The sequence below is a fragment of the Eutrigla gurnardus genome, assembly GCF_963514095.1.
Source record: "Eutrigla gurnardus genome assembly, chromosome: 24".
NCBI classification, from domain to species: Eukaryota; Metazoa; Chordata; class Actinopteri; order Perciformes; family Triglidae; genus Eutrigla; species Eutrigla gurnardus.
In genome coordinates, this window is record NC_139935.1 from 7,537,653 (window position 1) to 7,556,271 (window position 18,619).

General features: G+C 48.2%; 1 protein-coding gene across 3 annotated transcripts in view; it reads right to left on the bottom strand.

Annotated features, from left to right (window-relative positions):
* Positions 1-515: 515 nt before the first annotated feature.
* LOC311009586 (vang-like protein 1) overlaps positions 516-18,619 on the bottom strand; it is a 67,935-nt gene continuing 49,831 nt past the window's right edge. For 2 of the 3 annotated variants that reach the window (XM_084003861.1, XM_084003860.1), the window contains 7 exons: positions 17,987-18,113; positions 9,707-10,138; positions 9,091-9,266; positions 5,006-5,166; positions 2,984-3,131; positions 2,668-2,902; positions 516-2,589 (listed from right to left, as the gene is read on the bottom strand). In XM_084003861.1, coding sequence (XP_083859987.1) covers positions 2,329-2,589; positions 2,668-2,902; positions 2,984-3,131; positions 5,006-5,166; positions 9,091-9,266; positions 9,707-10,138; positions 17,987-18,113 — 1,540 coding nt within the window. In that variant the 3' untranslated portion in view covers positions 516-2,328. The remainder of the gene's footprint in view (positions 2,590-2,667; positions 2,903-2,983; positions 3,132-5,005; positions 5,167-9,090; positions 9,267-9,706; positions 10,139-17,986; positions 18,114-18,619) is intronic. The other variant, XM_084003862.1, reaches the window with a different exon arrangement.

The window sequence follows — 18,619 nt, forward strand, 5'->3', positions numbered from 1 at the left end:
TGAGGTTGTTTGTTTTCAGCGCCGGACACAGACATTCATTTACCCACAAGGCCCGGCCGCGCCACCCTGACAGGCTGACGGCAAGCCAATTACCGGCGAGGTTTGCGGCAAAAAAAAGCCACCGAATCAAGGGAGGGAAAGCTGGATTTTGGCTCCGGCGTGTCACAGAGCGGGGACAGTCTTAATGGGCAGAGAGAGAGTGTTAGCATGGCTGTAGCCGGGGAGGAAGTCTGGAAGGATGGGAGAGGGTTAGTGAAAGACACTGTTCATGTGATTACAAAAAATACCATGCAGTTTGATTGGAGAAGAATTGGACAAATCTAAAGAGCTGCATCTTTTACATGAAAAAATATGTGGAAAATACCTAAATTATCATTTTACAAGTACAAAAATACACCATAGACGCGTCAAACTGCTAACACATCCCCAGCTAACAGATGCTACACACTGGATTTTCATTTTCACGTCCCCCCTTTACCTGCCCGATCCAATCCCATACAGCACTTTTACAAATGTCCATAAAAATGTTTATTTTTTTTCCTTTTACAAACACTGTGAAACTGAACCATGTGACGTCATCATCGTGGAGCTGTCCAATAAAATAAAAAAACGCGCCAGAGGAGTTACCTGGCAACAGCGCAACAGATGGTGGTGGAGTGGAGGAGAAGGTGGGGGGGGGGGGGGGGGGAGGCTGGTCGTGTGATCTGGAATGGCATACATACACACATACACAAACATACATACACACATGCTGGTTTACATAAATAGTTACAGTGTAAAAACAGGAGGCACAGTCACATTGGGATCATACAAAGCTCATCTGTCAGTACAAAAACGTGACCAAAACAAACAAAAAATAAGCTGTTTGCAGGAAACAGTGTTTTTTTTTTTCAGTTACAAGTGTACAGTGAAAGAATAAGAAAACATGTTGCTGCTGCCTGCCGTGTTAAGTTCAGCCACCAGGGGGCAGCAGGGGACAACGCTGCTCTGAGCAACAGAAGACGTTCCCAGTATGACTTCTTCTTTTACTACTTTTGGTGAATCTAGATCCGTTTGGACGGGGACGTGATGACCTAAAGGTGTGCTTTTAGCTTCATTTAACTGGATTCTTCTGGCGTTTAAGTGATTCATCAAGAAATCATTCCAAACAGACGCCGACCTCGAGGGGTTTACATGTGAGTCAGACAACAGAGGTGAGACGACGAAGGGAAACCAGACGGTCCAGTTGGGAGGGAGGTTCCACCCAGTTGTTGTTGGTTCTTTAACATCTGTTGCGTATTCTAGAGATACCAGCAAAAACCCTGTGAGACCTGAAATGTGTAGTTCTATGATAAATACTGTAAATTCTCAGGCATTTGTGTTGTAAACTCTGTATGTCAACGCTCCACTTTCCTCCTCGAGGATGTTAAAACTGCCATGAATGAAGCTCAACACTTCCTCCAGGATTTTCACAGTAAAAGTCTTGCAGTCTGCAGTGTGTGAAAACAAAATAAACATAAGGAGAAAAAAAACCAAGGGAGTGTTGAGCTTTGTTGATGGTGGCTGAACATCGATCGAGTGTGAAAACAATATTTCTGTTGTTTATTAGCGGCTTTTATATGAGAATTTACGGTATTTACATTCCCACATCTGGAGTAATCAGTAGTACTTTATATTTGGGACATCCGTCTCTCCTCCTCGGGCATCAGATCCCTCAGACATGAAAGCCCTGAGAAGGTCACTGAACCGACGAGGCAGGGCAAATGTTGTTGGGCATTACGTCCTGCGTCTCTTATGATCCGGATCATTGTGAGTTCACCCCGGAGTGGAAATAGTTCTGATTTTGAGAAGCCCCGTGCAGCCAAGCGTCTGAAAGCGTCCCACTTTGGCTGCTGGAATCCGCAGTCCAGGGTCAGGGGTCGGAGTTTGACATCTCCACTGTCAACAAAAGGATTTGTCCGGAGCTCCGCCGATGTAGAAGTCGTGACGAGGAGACAGTGGACCGTCTTATGATCACGTGTTTCATCCTTTTCATTGAGGAACGTACGTAGATGTGCATTTATTGCAAAGTCTGATTGAAGTGTTGAAGTCACACCGTCGCAGCCCTTAGTGGTTTTGTCTGTTTGGATGTCAGAAATGTCTCCGTTTGGCTCCAGCATCTCAAACGGGAAAAAAAAGGTCGACACAAAAAGACCCGCTGCTTTCTTCTCATTCCATCCAGACGTTACAAAAAAAAGACCAATATATTCAAACATGATTGTATGACACAGATTCATATATAATATAAAAGTACAAATAAAAACTGCAAACGCAAAACATTTGAGAGCGACGGGACGGGACGCCGCGGCGCTACACGGAGGTTTCCGACTGTAGCCGCAGGACGAACTTGTGCGACTTGGGGTCGATGTATTCCTCCGCCATCTGGATGTACGGGATCCTCTTGGTCGTCGCCACCAGGCTGAAGTCCGCGCACTTGAGCACGAAGACGGAGCCGTCCTTCAGGCCGCTGGTGACCGACGCCTCGCTGACCAGCGTCCACTGGCGGGCCAGCCAGTGGTCCCGGCTGTAGCGCAGGGTGGGACCCGGGGCCAGGTAGCTCTCCAGGAACGCCTGGCCGGGACACAAACACACATCTTAGAATGACAACACACAATCGTTACATGCACATGTGGCGGTCAGAGGAGGCACCTTGGGCGTCATGTTGTTGGTGATGCAGAAGGCCAGGTGCTGCTGGATGCTCTCCATGCTGTGGCAGTGCTGCTGCTTGGTGGTCCGCAGGTACTTCTGCAGGGCCCGGGCCATGGACGGGAAGATGGCCTGCGCCGCCTCTCGGGGGTCCATCACGTCGCTCGGCGCCTTCTTCTGCTCCTCCTCCTGCATGCGCTTGATGTGCGTGAACGCCTCCTCTACCGCCACCACCAGTCTGGGAGGAAGACAGCGAAAGCGTCACTTAAGAGCGTTGAGTGTGATTCATGGAAACGTTAGCCCCGTTGAGGTGGATTACCGTGCTTTGCGCTTGCGAACGCGCCTCTCGTGCTCCGCCTCCTCGTAGTACAGCTCGTTGTGGCTGGTGTCGCGGCGGCGGGCGGCGGCTGCGATCATGGCTCGGGACTGGGAGTGGGCCAGTCCTGCTGCGGCGTTGTTCCCCGGACCTGTCAGCACAAAGACACAAGACGAGGAGCTGTTACTCAAAGGTAAATCCATCGCGGCGAAAGTCAAGAACAAAGAAATCCTCGGTGATGACATAAAGTGCAACGTGCTTTTAGAGTGGAGGGGTAGATTATCGACGCACATAAAACCGCGGCCCATTTCCTTTTATCACCGGCAATTTTAAAACCCCAGGAGCCGACATGAGCAGCCGCGCGGAGTCGTCATTTTTAATTGGTCCGAGCGCGGTGATCATCGGAAGATCTTAAAAAACGCACCACTCGCCCACAAATTGCCGTCGATATTCAAGCGTTCCCTTTTTCTGCCTTCGGGAGTCCAATTAAATAAAGTGACTCGGGGCAACTTCAAGAGTTTACATTTTGGGGATTTAGGAGAGGAGGCTGCTGATGTTAATGCAGGTTAAAAGAAGGCAGAGCTGGTGAATTATTAATGCGGGGCATGAAGAGAATAATTCATGGAGGGAGAGGGGGGGGAGTCTTCAGCACGACCTGGGTATCACTGCACTTACATGGGATTTATGGGGGAGACGGATGAGAGCCATGTGTTGCCATGTCGGGAGCAAGTAAACAGAGAATTCATTGTATATACAGCCCTGAATTTTTTCAGAAACCTTCCATATTGTAGGATTTATTTGGAAAAAAGAAAGAAAAAAATCTTCTGGGATTCGTTTTCACTCAAACATCTCAAGGGGAGCAAACGATATGGAGAACAAACCGCTTGTCAGGCGTCATGAAATCACCTGCAACCCGTTCGGAGCGAGTGTAATTGAGTGTTACGGCCGCTTTGTGCTCGGGGCTTCACCACTCTTTAATCAAGGGAAGATTATTGTCTGACCCCCGAGTTCCACTTATTTATTACAGCAGAAAGACAGCGAGCTCCCCGAGCGGCCGCTGTGGGATGAAAATCAAGGAGGATGAGACCTGAGAGAGAAACGACAAGACCGGCGGCGTAATAGCTATTGATTTATCAGCAATCTCCGCCGTCGTCGCCCACTAACATTTAAGAGGAGGCGGAAGGAAGAAGGAGACGGATGGTAGAAGAAGAAAAGGGGAAAACGAAGAGGGAGTCAAGTTAGTGCACTTAAGGGAAGCTTGAGTACACTTAAGGGGGAGCAGTAATTTAAAATAGAGGGTTTGTGTTACATTCTCCCGGCTGGCGTCAGAACTTTTTCATCAACCTGTGGCATGCAAAGAGTGAAGAGGAGGGTGTGTGAAGAGGAGGGTGTGACTGTGTGATGAGAGGCTTGGCTTCGAGGATGGAGGTTTAACCACCAGCAGTCCGTGAGGGTGCTTGTGTCGGGAGCAGCGCTGTGTTTACTTACTGTCCAATAGGTAGGCTTTCAGTTTAGCTCTTAAGGCGTCTTAAAGGGCCGGCAAGGAGACACACAAGGAGAGGAGAGAGCACTGAGGCGGATCTCAAAATCTTGCATTTCTGCATGTCGAAGCCCACAGACTACAAATCACCTCTGATTTATGACATCACCGCCGACAATTCCCCAGCTATCATAAAGTTTGCGGATCTATTTCCTCCCTTCCGGGCAGCCGTTCCAGCAATGTATGGAAAATCAACTTGCAGAGACATGAAACTTGGAACTAAACTTGCTTGAGGTGACGATCCGTCACTCGTCAATACATAAACTATCGCTGCAGAAAAATATGCAAAAAGTTGGAGCAATCTTGCATATACAAGCAGTATTTAACACTATGACAGAGAATAAAAGCTGCAGAACTACAATAACCTCAAAGAAGTAACGCTACATTATTTACTACTTTTCTGATGGATAAATAACTGATAGTATAACCCCAGCATATATGTTAGTACAGACATAAAAATGGACTTGAAAGATCATCCCACTCACCCTCAGCTGGGGCTGCTGGGAACTCACCATCCACGTTGTAGACCTTGAGGCCGGCCAGGTGCTTGGCGGCGCGGGATTTAGAGGCGGAGAGCAGCGCCGGGTTATGGACCGGGAAGTCGCAGTAGTAGTGCTCCAAGATGGCCAGGGCCGCCCGCTGAATGCTGCGGACGAGGAGAGATTAAAGGAGCGTTAGTCTCCCGGTGAAATCCAGGTGGCGCCGTGCCAGTGTGAGAAGTCCAGCTTTTTTATAAAAGGAGAGGAGAACGTGAGGAGGATTAGCCACGGGACGTTTTTCCACAAAGAGCGATGCTACAACCCTGCATGCTGGACTCAGAGGAGAAGGAAGCCGGAGGATGAAACACAAGGATCATCTGCTGAGAAACACTGATTTCAGAATTAACAACAGGACTTTTATGAGACACATCATCACGAAACGATCAAAGATGAAACAGCAGAAGGAGAGGAGGATGCTGAAGGAGGATGAGAGGGAGGCAGGAAACGGCAAACTCAAAGATCTAACGGTATTTCTGAAATTAAAGCCTTTCGTGGGAAATTCCCGCCAAAAACACCAAAAACAACAGCCGGAAGATAATGTCTGATAAATAGAGAAAATAACCGACCATCACGGGGAACAGGAAGGGAAGAAGATGAACTAGAAAAGGCGTATAATTATTAATAATAAGTAGAAATAGTTGAAAAAGTGGGAATTTTATAAGATGTGGAATATTTTTAAGGGTTTTTTGAAAAGCTGACGCTACACTAAGAAAGTGAGGTTGTAGAAATATTTGTTATTTATTAAAGAGCAGCCACTTCCTTCCATTTTGGCCTGATATTATGTTTGAAGTGTGAAAATTGTAGGAATGAAGTTAAAAGTACATTTTTGAACATCCAGTCCAACACACCGATGTCAAAAAACGTGAGAAAGGCTTCAAGGGAAGTTGAAGCGGGGGTTTAAATGTTGAATAAGAGCCTGGTTGTGTGAAATATTAAAGCCAGAATGGAGTTTCTACATCCACGTCAGATTGAGTGGTTAAAAAACGCATGAATTCTTGAATCCTGCTATTAAAACCATCTCACCTCGCCTCTTTCTGTTGCATTTCTAGCACGTGTGAAAGGCAGGTTTTAGGAGCAGGAGCCCACATCCTGATCCTCTATGTGGATCAGACGGCGTGCCGGGTCTTGTCCTTCATAACAGCACTATTAAAGCAGGGTGTTCTCACACGTTACAAGGCATAAATCAGCCTCCGCTGCTGCTGAAACGCCTGTGACCTGCGTTTGGCCGACAGCTGTTAACCACCGCTCGTCTGCTTAACATTGGACCCTTTTCATTTGGATTGCGTGTGGCTGGACTCGACCCTGTGGCCCCTTTGTGTCATTCTTTAAGCCACGTGAGGCGCTAACTCAATGTACATGAACAACGGCACATGCGCTTCCCATTAGCCCGGCCGGAGGATCGCATTATGGAGCCGGTGGAATCACGTCCGTATACTTTCTGACCTTTTGGGACTTCAGATTCCTCGGAAGAAGCTTTCATTCTGACTGCTTCGCCATCTGGGGAGGGTCGACTAAAAATACACCACTTGTGAAAAGAGGATAGGGGGCCGTTCGTGTTCATCTATAGGATTTCACGGCATCAGTAGTTAAATGAAAAACTGAAATAGAGAATCATTAAAACAAAAAGGTGCACTGCAACGCCTCCAAGAAGGTCAAACGCAATCTTTTCTAAGATCGGAAACATTTAAATTACTAACAATTCAATTCAGTCAAGCAGGTAATTTCCCAAGCCCTGGGCTGTTTTGTCAGGATTCTATGGATTCTTCAGGATTTTTATTCATACTAGTTCATTTGCATACTGGATTGTGTTCCAATAAACAATATTACATTTTCTACTGCTAAAAATCGGTGTTTCTCCAATACGGTTCACCGTTACCATGATTAAAATGACAGATTTCTCAGGGTTTGTAAATATTCCCAAGCATTTGGGATGATGTAAGTACTCAACATTAAATATATAATATAGGCCCAGTCATTTTTATGCATCTGAAGTACATATTATACTTCTTTAAATAATACAAGACAGCTAAATCTCTGCAAATTGACTTTTTTTTATGATTTATTTAACATTATAAACACTTTGATGAAGCATTTCCATAGTTTAATGTTGTATTAAAGTGAAATCTGCCGTCTGATAGCGACTCTGATTAACTCTCATGCGTTCAGCGTTGAAACAGACGGCACCATTGTTCCCTGACCACTTGTGTAAGTGCTGAGTCAGAGTTCCTGCCACTTCCCAACTTCCATCAATGATTAAGCCGAGCAAAACGCCACTGAAACCACACAAAGCCAGCAGCATCTTAACACGCAAACAGCAGATCGCCTTCTCCGACGCTGCTGCTCGGGACTGACCAGTCAGGGAATGCAAACTGGGAAGTCCCCAGCAGTGAATGTGTTTAACCCCCACCCTCTGGCTGGAAGGAATGCGTTCAAATTCAACTCGTCTGGTCTGACAAGGGGACAGAAAAAAAAGGGTTTCCTCCAGCCTTCAGATTGGCATCAAAGGCCAGGGAGACAGAGACGGCCTTCAGGCTGGCTCCCCATTATGATAACGCAAAAACATGGACGCCAGCAAGACGGGGATGAAAGCAGCCGCCGCCTGTTAGTGGAGGATGTACATGAGAGTCTGGCTCGGGAGAATGTCTGAGGTTCCCCGCATGATGTTTGTGTTGCTCCGTGTCCATTGTGTGTGTGTGTGTGTGTGTGTGTGTGTGTGTGTGTGTGTGTGTGTGTGACCAGATGTTGCGCTGCAGTCTGCAGGGAGGACTAATTAGCCGTGTGTTTACAGTCACAGACGGACAACAGAGCGAGGCCGGGCCTGCTGCCGGCCAAGCGCCATGAATGGCACAGCTTACAGAAGGACAACACCCCCAAGGAAGCCAGCGAACACACACACACACACACACACACACACACACACACACACACACACACAGACTGACCTGTTTCTACCAATGCTAAATCAATATGAATATTAATACACTTTTCAGCCGGTTCAGCTTCACAGTTTCCATCCACCCTGTCCTAAAAGAAGCCCATCTATAAATCCATCATGTTTTATGAGTTGCCTGTATGTGAGACTGGGGGGGGATCTTCCTGTTTTTCCTCTGAGACAGTAAGGTCATAAAAACCTGGTTGATCTAGTCTGAGCTGTTCTTTCTGACTGACACACACACACACACACACACACACACACACACACACACACACACACACACACACACACACACACACACACACACACACACACACACACACACACACACACACACACACACACTTCCTTTCTTTCCTTCCCACATAAATTTGAGGATTCTTCAACACTACCCTCCCATTAACTATTAATCCCTCCTCCTCTATTCTGCCTCGTCTCCTGGGTCTCCCCTCTGTTCTCCACCCTCAGCTCCTTTCTGAGGAGTTTCCTCTCTGAAGTCTTCCCCACCCTCTCATTTTTTTTTCTTCTTCCCCTCCCGGCACAATTTCCCCTCCTTATCAGCCACTTTGTCTGCCCGTCTCCTTGTCTCTGCATTTTCTTCCATCTCTGGCTTTTCTCTCCCGTCCTACTTGATCACCACTCTTGTCCCTCAGTTTCTTGGAGGAATCCTGTAGGAACATGTAGCCGGTGACTTCCCTCCTCCTTTCCCTGTCGATCTCACTTGAGGTGTCCCAGTTTCCAGATCTCTCCCTATCTCTGCTGCCTTCATCTCGCCCACACGGTCTCTTTTCCCTCGCTCTCATCAACCCTCTATACCTTCCGTCTTCTTCTCCTCTGCATGCGCAGAGGTGTTCTGGGTAATGAAGTGGAGCGTTATGTATTCCCCGCCTCAGACTAGACATGTATTTGGGCACCGTGCCATCAGACACAGTTGGCAGGAAAGCCAGAACTAGAAAGCGGCTACAGCGGATGAGTGGAAAAAATTACTTTCTCTCCGAGGACAGGCTTCGGAAAAGACGGGGGAAGGTGAACTATGTATCATTTGTTTCAGGTGAATCACCTGAATAGATATTGTGTCTGCTGTGGTGCGTCTCACCTGAGCTGCCCCAGGTTGTAGTGCCTCATCTCGCCGTCGGTGGAGCGCGTGACGCACACGGAGAAGCACGGCTGGAGCTGCCGGAGCTCCAGCAGGACGATGGCCAGGTAGTGGATGAAGAGCAGGGCGTCCACCAGCGACACGGCGTACTGCACGATGCCCTGGTAGTTCTCGTCCTGCCGACAATCCATTCAACGGGTCATTTCTACCATCGTATACGCGCGGCATACACCAAATACGTGTAAAGACATTTTCCAAACAAAACACTCCTGCAGGGATTTTAAAAAAGGGGATCGCATTCATGTAAGACAAGATGTAGAGCATATGAATATTTAGATGCATTTCAAAGGATTGCAAGCTTTTAAGTGTTTTCCTCCATGCATTCTGAATGAGAGACCATCAGGGATTTTAGCTTACGACAACACGCAGCACTGGGAGACCCAATATCTGTTTGGGTTGTTTGTGATTTTGCTCCTGAAGGCATTAAATATTAATGTCTGCAACATATGAGCCCCTATAGAAAATATGTGTTGTTGACTTGAATTTCCATGTATATTTTTAGCTCCTGTGCACTTACATGCAATGATAGCTTTTATATTTCATGCTCTTAACTCACCTGCGAGTCGAGTATCCTGACTCCGTAGAACAGCCAATAGGAAACGACGAAGAGCAGCACCAGCACCGCGAGCAGCGTCCGGAACACGAAGACCCGCGGGAGGCCCGCCCGCGGCGGCCTGAAGAAGAGCGCCCAGACGGCCAGCAGCAGGATGAGCAGCTTGAACGCCACGGAGATGAAGAGGCCCTCGCAGGCCGTGCCGCAGCTCTGCAGCTTCTCCGGCCAGAGGAGGTGGGGGAGCACCAGGAAGGCCAGCGGCGTCAGGAACACCAGCAGGCCCAGGATCACGGCCAGGGTCAGGGCGAAGTAGCGGCGGCAGTCCAGCCCCACGCTGTCCTCCAGGTCCTTGGTGATGCGGACGATGTCCTCCTGGGAGAGGCTGTGCTCCGATGTGCCCGTGATGGCGGTGGTGGTCTCGCCCCAGTTGTCATCCTGGAAATATGATACAAACTGGCTCAAGTGATTTGTGGACGGTTTACAGTGAATCAAGGCTATCAAAGGATTGAAAATATGACTAGAGATAGCTTTTGTCTGAACTGTGCTCTGGAATACAGCCCTGCATCAGACAGGCTAACATTTTCCTACAGCTCACATTATTATTTCTTTTTGCTTTTTGACGTCAGCTCGACAAAAAGGTCACGGGAGGTTATTTCCACGCACGTGAGGAAAAGAAAAGAATCGGAGATAGGAAGTGGGAAATGTAAACAGAGCCGACCGCCAACTGGGTCCGACTGCATCCGCAGATAATGAAGGTCAGCGGCGTCGGAGGCGCTACGACAAGGAGGATAAGAACTCTTTACACAGCGGTCATAAAAGGCTGCCGACGCGGCTCTGAGGACTGATAATGAGCCGCGAGAACATCCACCAACCGAAGGCGCCGTTACCGTTGGAGACGAATCCTATTTTAAGGAGCGTATCAGCGAGCAGAGTAGGAGATGCACTGTGATCACTTTAGACGGAGGGGGGTGGAGTGGGCCTCGGGAGGTAAAACAGCCAGAGAACGAGCTGAAGCGAGAACAACGGGAGGCAGAATGCTCAGGTTGTCTTGGGAGCAGGAAAGGGCCAAACACATTCACTCGCAGACTAATAATAGGCCGCTCGCTGCATCACGAGCGACCCATCCCATGAGCTGTAAACCAGACGGTGGAATGCAACGGCTTGGGTTCAAAAGGTCAAAGGGTGAAGATGTCTATATGTCTCCGCGGGGACACGAGCTGGTTTGCACATGCGAGGGAAGTCAAACTTGTTCTCAAATCTGTGTATAATTCCTTTAAGTTTGATTTGAGAAGAACATTCTCTGCATACACATTCATAGGTAGTGCTGGTCTATCTTCAGGCGCATCGAACCAGCACAGAAGGCCGAGAACGCAATGCGACGTACACACAAACAAGCATGAATAATGCACGTCTCCGTCCAGTCAATTGGAGTGGGGATTGCTTTTGAGAAAAAACAGTGAAAGCCACTTCATGAATAATGAGCGAGGCGGACTGAGGAGGCCCTCGGCCTCTCCGCGGAGACTTAGGAAATGGGCCGTCCACTCACACGCAGCGATTATCCCCCCGCAGACAACAAAAAGTCAGCCAAACCTCAGCGTTTTCTCCTTGTGTTGGAGATGATTGCTCCACAAAAGGCGAGCCACAAGCCACAAATCACGAGGCATGACAACGGCAGCTTAATGGCTCCAGATTCAACCGAAATCTACTAAATCTGACTGAATATGGAAATGTGGCACAGCTGCTCCACGTGGTTTTGACGCCGGAGCATCTCGACTGTTGACAGACCCCGTCTGACTCCCGTCTAGCGGGTGGAAACAACATGCTCACTGTGTGTGTGTGTGTGAGAAAGGAAATCAATAGGCATTAGTTGTAAGAAAGAGTGTCTCTCTGACCGCGGTGCACCCCGAGGAGCACCCGGGGGAGACGTGAGTCACGGCTTCCCGCGCCTCCGCTCATCAACACTCATCGCTCACAGTTTCATACCTCTGAATCACACGCCGCTCGAGGTCGACCACCGTTTCGACAACACATCGAGGTGAAAGAAGGCGGCAACTCGTCATTTTTATGAGCATGAATGGATATACACTGGTTCCAGCTCCTCAAATATGAATATTCACTAGTTTTTTGATGAGAGTTTTATGATGGTGAATTGAATATGTTTGGGTTATGGACAACACAACACATTTTAAGATGCCATAATGGGCTCAGGCCATTTGTATTTGACATTTGGGACATCCTCACTACTCTACCTGGGTTTTCCCTCAGCCGACACGGTTAAAAATAGACACTAGTGACCCACATTTCCTCCCGGGATTAACCAACCACCTCGGGCTGATCTGGTTCAGGACCAGCAGCCTTGCTGGAAGGACCGGCCCCATTCATCACATGAAAGCGGGTGAAACAGCGGGAGCAAAGAGGGAAAAGGGCAAGAGCGTGACAGATATGTTCGATAACAAGGCGGCCAATTAAAGGCGAGGGTTTGATCCAGGAGGGAGGGGGAAAGTAAGGGCCGGAGAGGATTACCTCGCACACAAACCGACCGTGTGAAATCCTCCGCTCTCCACTGCATATGCGTCATGAATACACGCACCTCGGCTAAACACCTGTCAGGTCTACTCTCGTCCGACGTCTGCAGTGATTTATTCAACCCAGACGCGCTTTTACAAGCTACTCCTCGGCTCTGGGAGGAGCTGAGGCGTTCCTGGCGACTAAACAGCTGAATAATGGGAACATCCGATATGACGCGTTGTCACAATCCGCTCATGAAGAGAAGAAAGGCAAGTAAAAACGAATATATGTATCTAGAGAATACATGGGAGATGTAGGACGACCCAACTCTAGCACGTCCATGCTGCTTGATGCTGTGCCTTCATTCTTCTATGGCATATTGTATTACAGCAGTCCTTTCGGGTATTTTTGATGATAAATGATGTGATATCTTCTCCCCAAAATACCAGCATTGCCTCGAATGCTCTGTTGGGGAAATAACATCTCATTTTTGCAGTTCAAATCAGAGAAACCAGCATATTTTTTTCCACACACCGACTTGAAGAAATCCTTTAAAACTGCAAGGACTATAATTAAGGCGCGTTTCTCACGACCAACCACTGCAGCAGGTATATATAGCACTGGCTTGGTACAGTCAACCAGCGTGCATTTACAAGGCTTTCAGCCGAGAGAGCTATTGTCTCTCACGGTAAATCAAATATCCACTAAAAGCCTGTTTGTTCTGTTGTTGGGCGATAAGTGGCCTGCAAACAAAGCCCCCTCGCTCAGTGCAGTGCACTCTACTCACTCCTGGGAGGCAAGGTGTGTGCGTGTTTGCCTAAAAACGCAGCAACACGCATTCCCGGAGAGCCTCTTCACAGGCCATTTTAAACCAGCCGCTGTTCAAAAAAAACAACAACGTGGGCAGCGTGCGAGGCTGCCAAGAACGAGTCGGGACAAAGGAGGGAAGCACTTCAAAAAAGTTTCCTCGGCTAATTCGCGGGATGGAGGAGTGACGGGGAGACAATGGGAGGCTGACAGCTGAGCAGCACTTAATACAGAGGTGTGATTGGAAGTGGTTATTCAGTGATTATCAGGTCACCATGAGGGGGAATAGAGAACCTCTAATTTAGCAAAACCCAGTGGAGAATAAGCTGATGCAGAAGAGGATTAAGACACAGGGCACTTTTAGAATTTAAATTGAGTGCAATATGTTAAAAATTGGGATTACATAATTGTATATTAGCTGAAATGAAAAAGAAAAACAAACGAGGAGGAAAGCAATTGTGTTGCAGGTCCATCGGGTAAAAATCACAGAATATCCTGAGGTGCTGCTACATTTAATGACACATCATAAACACACACACATGAGCAGGCCTGCATTATAAAAAACGTTCTACCTGGCTTGATTTAGTCCCTGGTCCCGAGCTGGCCACTGGAGGTGGGTTAGTTATACAGCCTTCTTCTATGGTGGTGACAATCACTTCCTTTATCTCCTCTATCGTCTCAAACACCTCAAGCACCTGAAACACCTCCTCTCCCGCCTCCGTCACCGTCACCGTCGGCGACTCCATCCTCAAATCCTCACTAAACTTCACGCCTCCGTTCTCAGCCACCGCCGTGCTTCCCACGAAACATCCCAGAGAGCGACTCTGCTGCCCGGCCCCGCCGTGTCCGTCTTTATATAGAAACCTCTCCCATCATGCCTCGGGAGGTATTGTATGGGACTGTGCGCTCGCTCGCCGTATAACGTCCTGGGCTTTATGGAGAAAGGCAGGGAGCGAGGAGAGGGAGAGGGCTTGATGTGATGATCACATGGGATGTCCTGACAGCAGGAGATGGAGATGGAGAGGAGGGGGTAAAAGGATGGATGGGCAGGAGGAGTACAGTAGATAAACATCTGAGTACAGAGAGGGGAGTAAACAACACCAATTAGGTGCCATTGCTGTACTCTAAAAGATGCCTTTCTCCCATCCTCCTCCCCTCTCTCCCTCTCTTTCCTCCCTCCCTTTTATCAGTCTTCCCCTCAAGGCATCCTCTCTCATTCTCCCCACTCATTCTCTGCTCGCCTCCCGCCTCAGCGCCACTCTCCGCGCATTCCTTCTGACCCAGTGAGCACTGTGGTGTCGCCGAGCTGCCGCTGACAAGGCTGCGTGTGTGTTAATATGTGTGTGTGTGTGTACGAAACCTGCTCATCCAACCTGATCGACAACATGAAAGTGTCTTAAAAGCATCCAAGTCAAAATATCCTTTTCTATTGTCACGAGAACTGATACTTTGGGGAAAATGTCAATGCCAAAATTCTGAAAATGTGAGGCTACTGTGTGTTGAAATGGGAGGAGAGCTAGTAGCGTTAGCAGCCGGTAAGCAGTAAACAAAGTTCCTCTCTGAGTGCTATTACACTTCTCCAATGAGTGGCCTCAAGGTGAGAAACACTACCTGCAGGTCCTGTCATCTCTCAACTGTCGACTCACTAACGAAGGCGGGAAAAATGCCAAAAATCACCCAAAAACATCTTCACCAAATCCACCCTGGAAAAGATGGTGCCCACCCACAGGGCTCGCCGCCTGGTCGTGGCAGCCAGCCAGAAAGCACTCACGGCCTGCCAGGAAACGCCGCGACTGGTGCCGCTGAAACCAGAAAGCGAGCGCGAGGTGAAAACGGGGAGGTGTGAGTCGAGGGAGGGCGGCGAAGAAAAGACAAAAAGGTGCCACTTCCAAGAACTGACAGGCATTTTGATAGCAAACAATGCAGCCGAAGCACCACAGGAGTTCTGTTTGTTTGGTATGTAGTCTGTGGCGAACACAGCGAGAGGAGCGATGACGGCATTTGGATCCAAGAAGGTGTGAAGATATTATAATTTGAGAGTAAGCGACAAGGGTTGTGGAATCGCATGCCAGCAGTGTAAAGTGCATTTTGAGCCAAATTCTTGTTCTTTTTTCCTGCCAGAACAACTGGCGACCGCGGGGAAACTCGTAAAAAAGTCTAGAAATAACCCCAGCTCCACTTTCTCTCCCCCACTTGTTGGGATAGGAAGGCGCTAATTCTCAAAGAATGCTTTATGGTTTAAACGTATCACATTTCTGCTGTTTGACACCTCGTACAATGCCTCCCTCCACACCACACTCTTAAGCCACAAAGCCGCCGTGCTGCGTCGACCTGAGCCGCTCCAATCCGCCGCTCGCTATCTACTCCGATATCAAGGTCGCTACGACAACAATTCCCCCGTTGACTCGCATCATTCAGCTTCAGTTCACTTATAGATGTTGACGCTAGCTTCATAACTCAAGGTCAACTTTACAGCTGAGTGTAAAAGTCATCCGCGTAGCTAATTGCATCAGTGGAGACCTGTCAATCACGAGTTAGCCCCGCCCCTAAAGCATTTCTGGTCTGTTTGACTCTAAATGGACCATAATGTACTAAATGAACATCATGCTGGATTGAAGAAGAAGTAAAACTAGAGATTGAGACCATAAACTCATGTTTACGATGTTTACCGAGTTAAAAATCGCCCCCTGATGGCCAGCAGGGAGAATGCAAGTCGAAGGCACTTCACTTCTCAGAACTGGAGGTCGCCGCCTGTTCCCACCTCAAGACTTCACAGCTCAACGAGCACTTGAAGTGTATAATTCACATTCTACATTAGCATACACCCTGGAGCTTTGACCCCAGCTCCTTCTGCTCCTGCTGGAGGTTTTTAATAACAATAAAAATCTGTTTTTACGTTTGTTCTGTGCACTCGCATCACGACAATGTGCCTGGTTTTTATTTTGGCCTGGATAATCTTAACCTTTAATTTTCATCCCAATATCTGTCATTTTAGTAATTAGTATCCTGACTGATCGACTTATTGTGATTTTTTTCTGCGATTCGTGATAAATTCCCATCTCCTCCCATCCCTAGCGAGCCGCGAGAAACTTTCATCCCGGATTGTGAGGACATCCTTGCCGGGGGCGATGTGCCGCTCCGTCAGCCATGACTCTGATTAAGTCGGCAGCGGAGTAATGAGCGTCAGCGCTGCACAGCGAGACTCCGAGACGAGTCTGACGCACACAGACACAAATTATTCACATTCTGGAGCATATGGGAGACCACAGTGCACAAGCACACGCAGGGATTTGTGTTGAGCCGCTCTCTTTCAGTAGAATTGGTGGCTCTGATTACTCAAACTAAAGCCAAACACTGTCAGCAGCACCACTACAGGCCACGGCATGAATAAGACATGAAGAGCAAAATACTAAGCATGGCTGTGCTCTGTGGCAAATCCTGTCATGTGTTAAAATTAGACACCCATGAAAAAAAAAACACAGTCGCACATACACTGCCACCGCTAACGAGTCCCGCCACAAGGGGAAGCGAGCGCCAAGTAGGTCAGTAAACGGTGGGGAACGTCGGAGCGTCTAGGTGTTTGCGTTTGTCGTCTTTTCCCTTCGGCGGGTTAAGCCTAACACGTGATCGGACCGCCGTGCCAGACGGTTGTTTGGCTAAAAGAGCGGGTCAGACTTCATCTGTGTGCGACGAAATCTCTTCTTTTAAATGTGTTTGACTCTTGGCAGCAGCAAGTGTTGGAATTCCTGCTTTCAAAGCTGAGAAACCAACTGCATGGACGAACAGACAGTTGAGAGCATCGAGATGCCATGAAAACCTCCTCTTAGTCACTGTTAGGGAAATCTGTTATGTTTTGTTGCGTTTCTGAAATAAAAAAATTAATATCGGCTGATATATCGGAATATCAGATTTTTAAATCAACAAACATTTGTATTGGTATCGGCTTTCAAAATCCTTTATCAGTCGGGCTCTAATAAGTACCTCACGTAACACCACTTCAAAACCCCCGAACCATCCCTTTACAGCCCTGTTAAGTCATGTATGAGGCAGTCACACAGTATTTCTGGCTGCTTTATATCCAAATAAAAAAAGTCTGGTAATATATATTGTTGAGACTCGTGTAAACTGTGTTAACCCACGGGAAATACCCTGAAACTAAATTCACCACCTGCAGCATCAAAACCATCCCCTAAGTGCATACACCAGCAATTAGACCCATCCCCGGCAACGAGCAGGGGAGGCGCTCGGAGAGCGGAGCCTGCAGCTACAACGCAACATCGCTCCCGATCGACCCGCCTTTTATTTATTCAGCCTTTTATCCGACTCCAGGAAACATAATCACACAGCTGTCTGCGATATGAAAATGAGTCATGTTTGAACCAACACATCCTGATGGTACATTATTATTTACGCCAAAAGGAAAGAGATCATTTGATAAACAATGTCCTACCTTGTATTACTCCGTTATCAAATAAGCCATCACATTCTCAGCTTGCGGTCGCTGACATCACAGTCTAAGAGAATTTTGACTGACAGCTTGGTCTCTACCATTTCGCCAAGGGCCACCAAATTAATCCGCTCACCTTGGACTGCACCAGCGTGGATTAGCCCACTGACTGCAGTGCTTGCTTCTAACAAAAACCCTACAAAAACAAAGTTGTGCTGACCAGAGAAGCATCCATATCCTGCTGCAGATATTTACCTGTGATAGCTTTCCTGCAAGCAGCACAGACCTCGCCAAAAGTGGACCGTTCCTTCTGGCTTTTGCCCTCGAACAGCAGATGGTCCGTCCCAGCCCGGGCTGATAAACACAATTATCATTCCAACTCATTTTGACGAGTGACTGATAAATCTCCTGGACTCTAAATCCCTTATAAACCGGACTAGCGGAGATATCCTATCAACGTGCTTAATGTGACAGTCTCGAGTGGTCTGGGTGCAGGATTGCGGTGCTGTGTTGGGTCCTACCTGGACCTGCTCGCCCCGGACAGCCGAGTCGCCCAGCAACGGCTCGGCGGGCGGCGTGGTAATCGTCACGGACTTTTCGGAGCGGCTGTCTTTATTGCGGGACTTGTGGCGATCCCTGCTTCGCTCACTGCAAACAAAAGGGAAAAAAAATAAGTAAATTATGGTCAGAAACACCCAAATCCCTCCACACATCAAGACCTTGAGGGACACACATACATACAGATTATGAGAATCCTGTACAAAGACAGCAGGGACAATGTAAAAGCAGCCGGCTGCTGTTGGGAGTCAGATAAGCAGCTTGCTGTGTGAAGGTGGACATATTAAACCGCGCTTGGTCTCCATCTAATTTCCCATGCCTGAAGCCCATGTGAACTTTGCCCCATATAGAGCCCTCCCTCTACATCCTTCCTCCCCGCCGCCAATCACCGCATCACTCTCACCACAAGGCCCTCTGTCTCGAGCATATGAGCTCCATTAGCCAGACTGACCCCCTGCACTTCCAGCCCTAATCCTGCACGGAGAGCGACCGGCGGCTCTCCACATCCTCGGCCCAGCATCACCATCGCCACATGGCACGGCGCCCGCACTGCAGCTCCATTACCGCAGAAAAGCTCAACAGTCCCGGCTAATCCC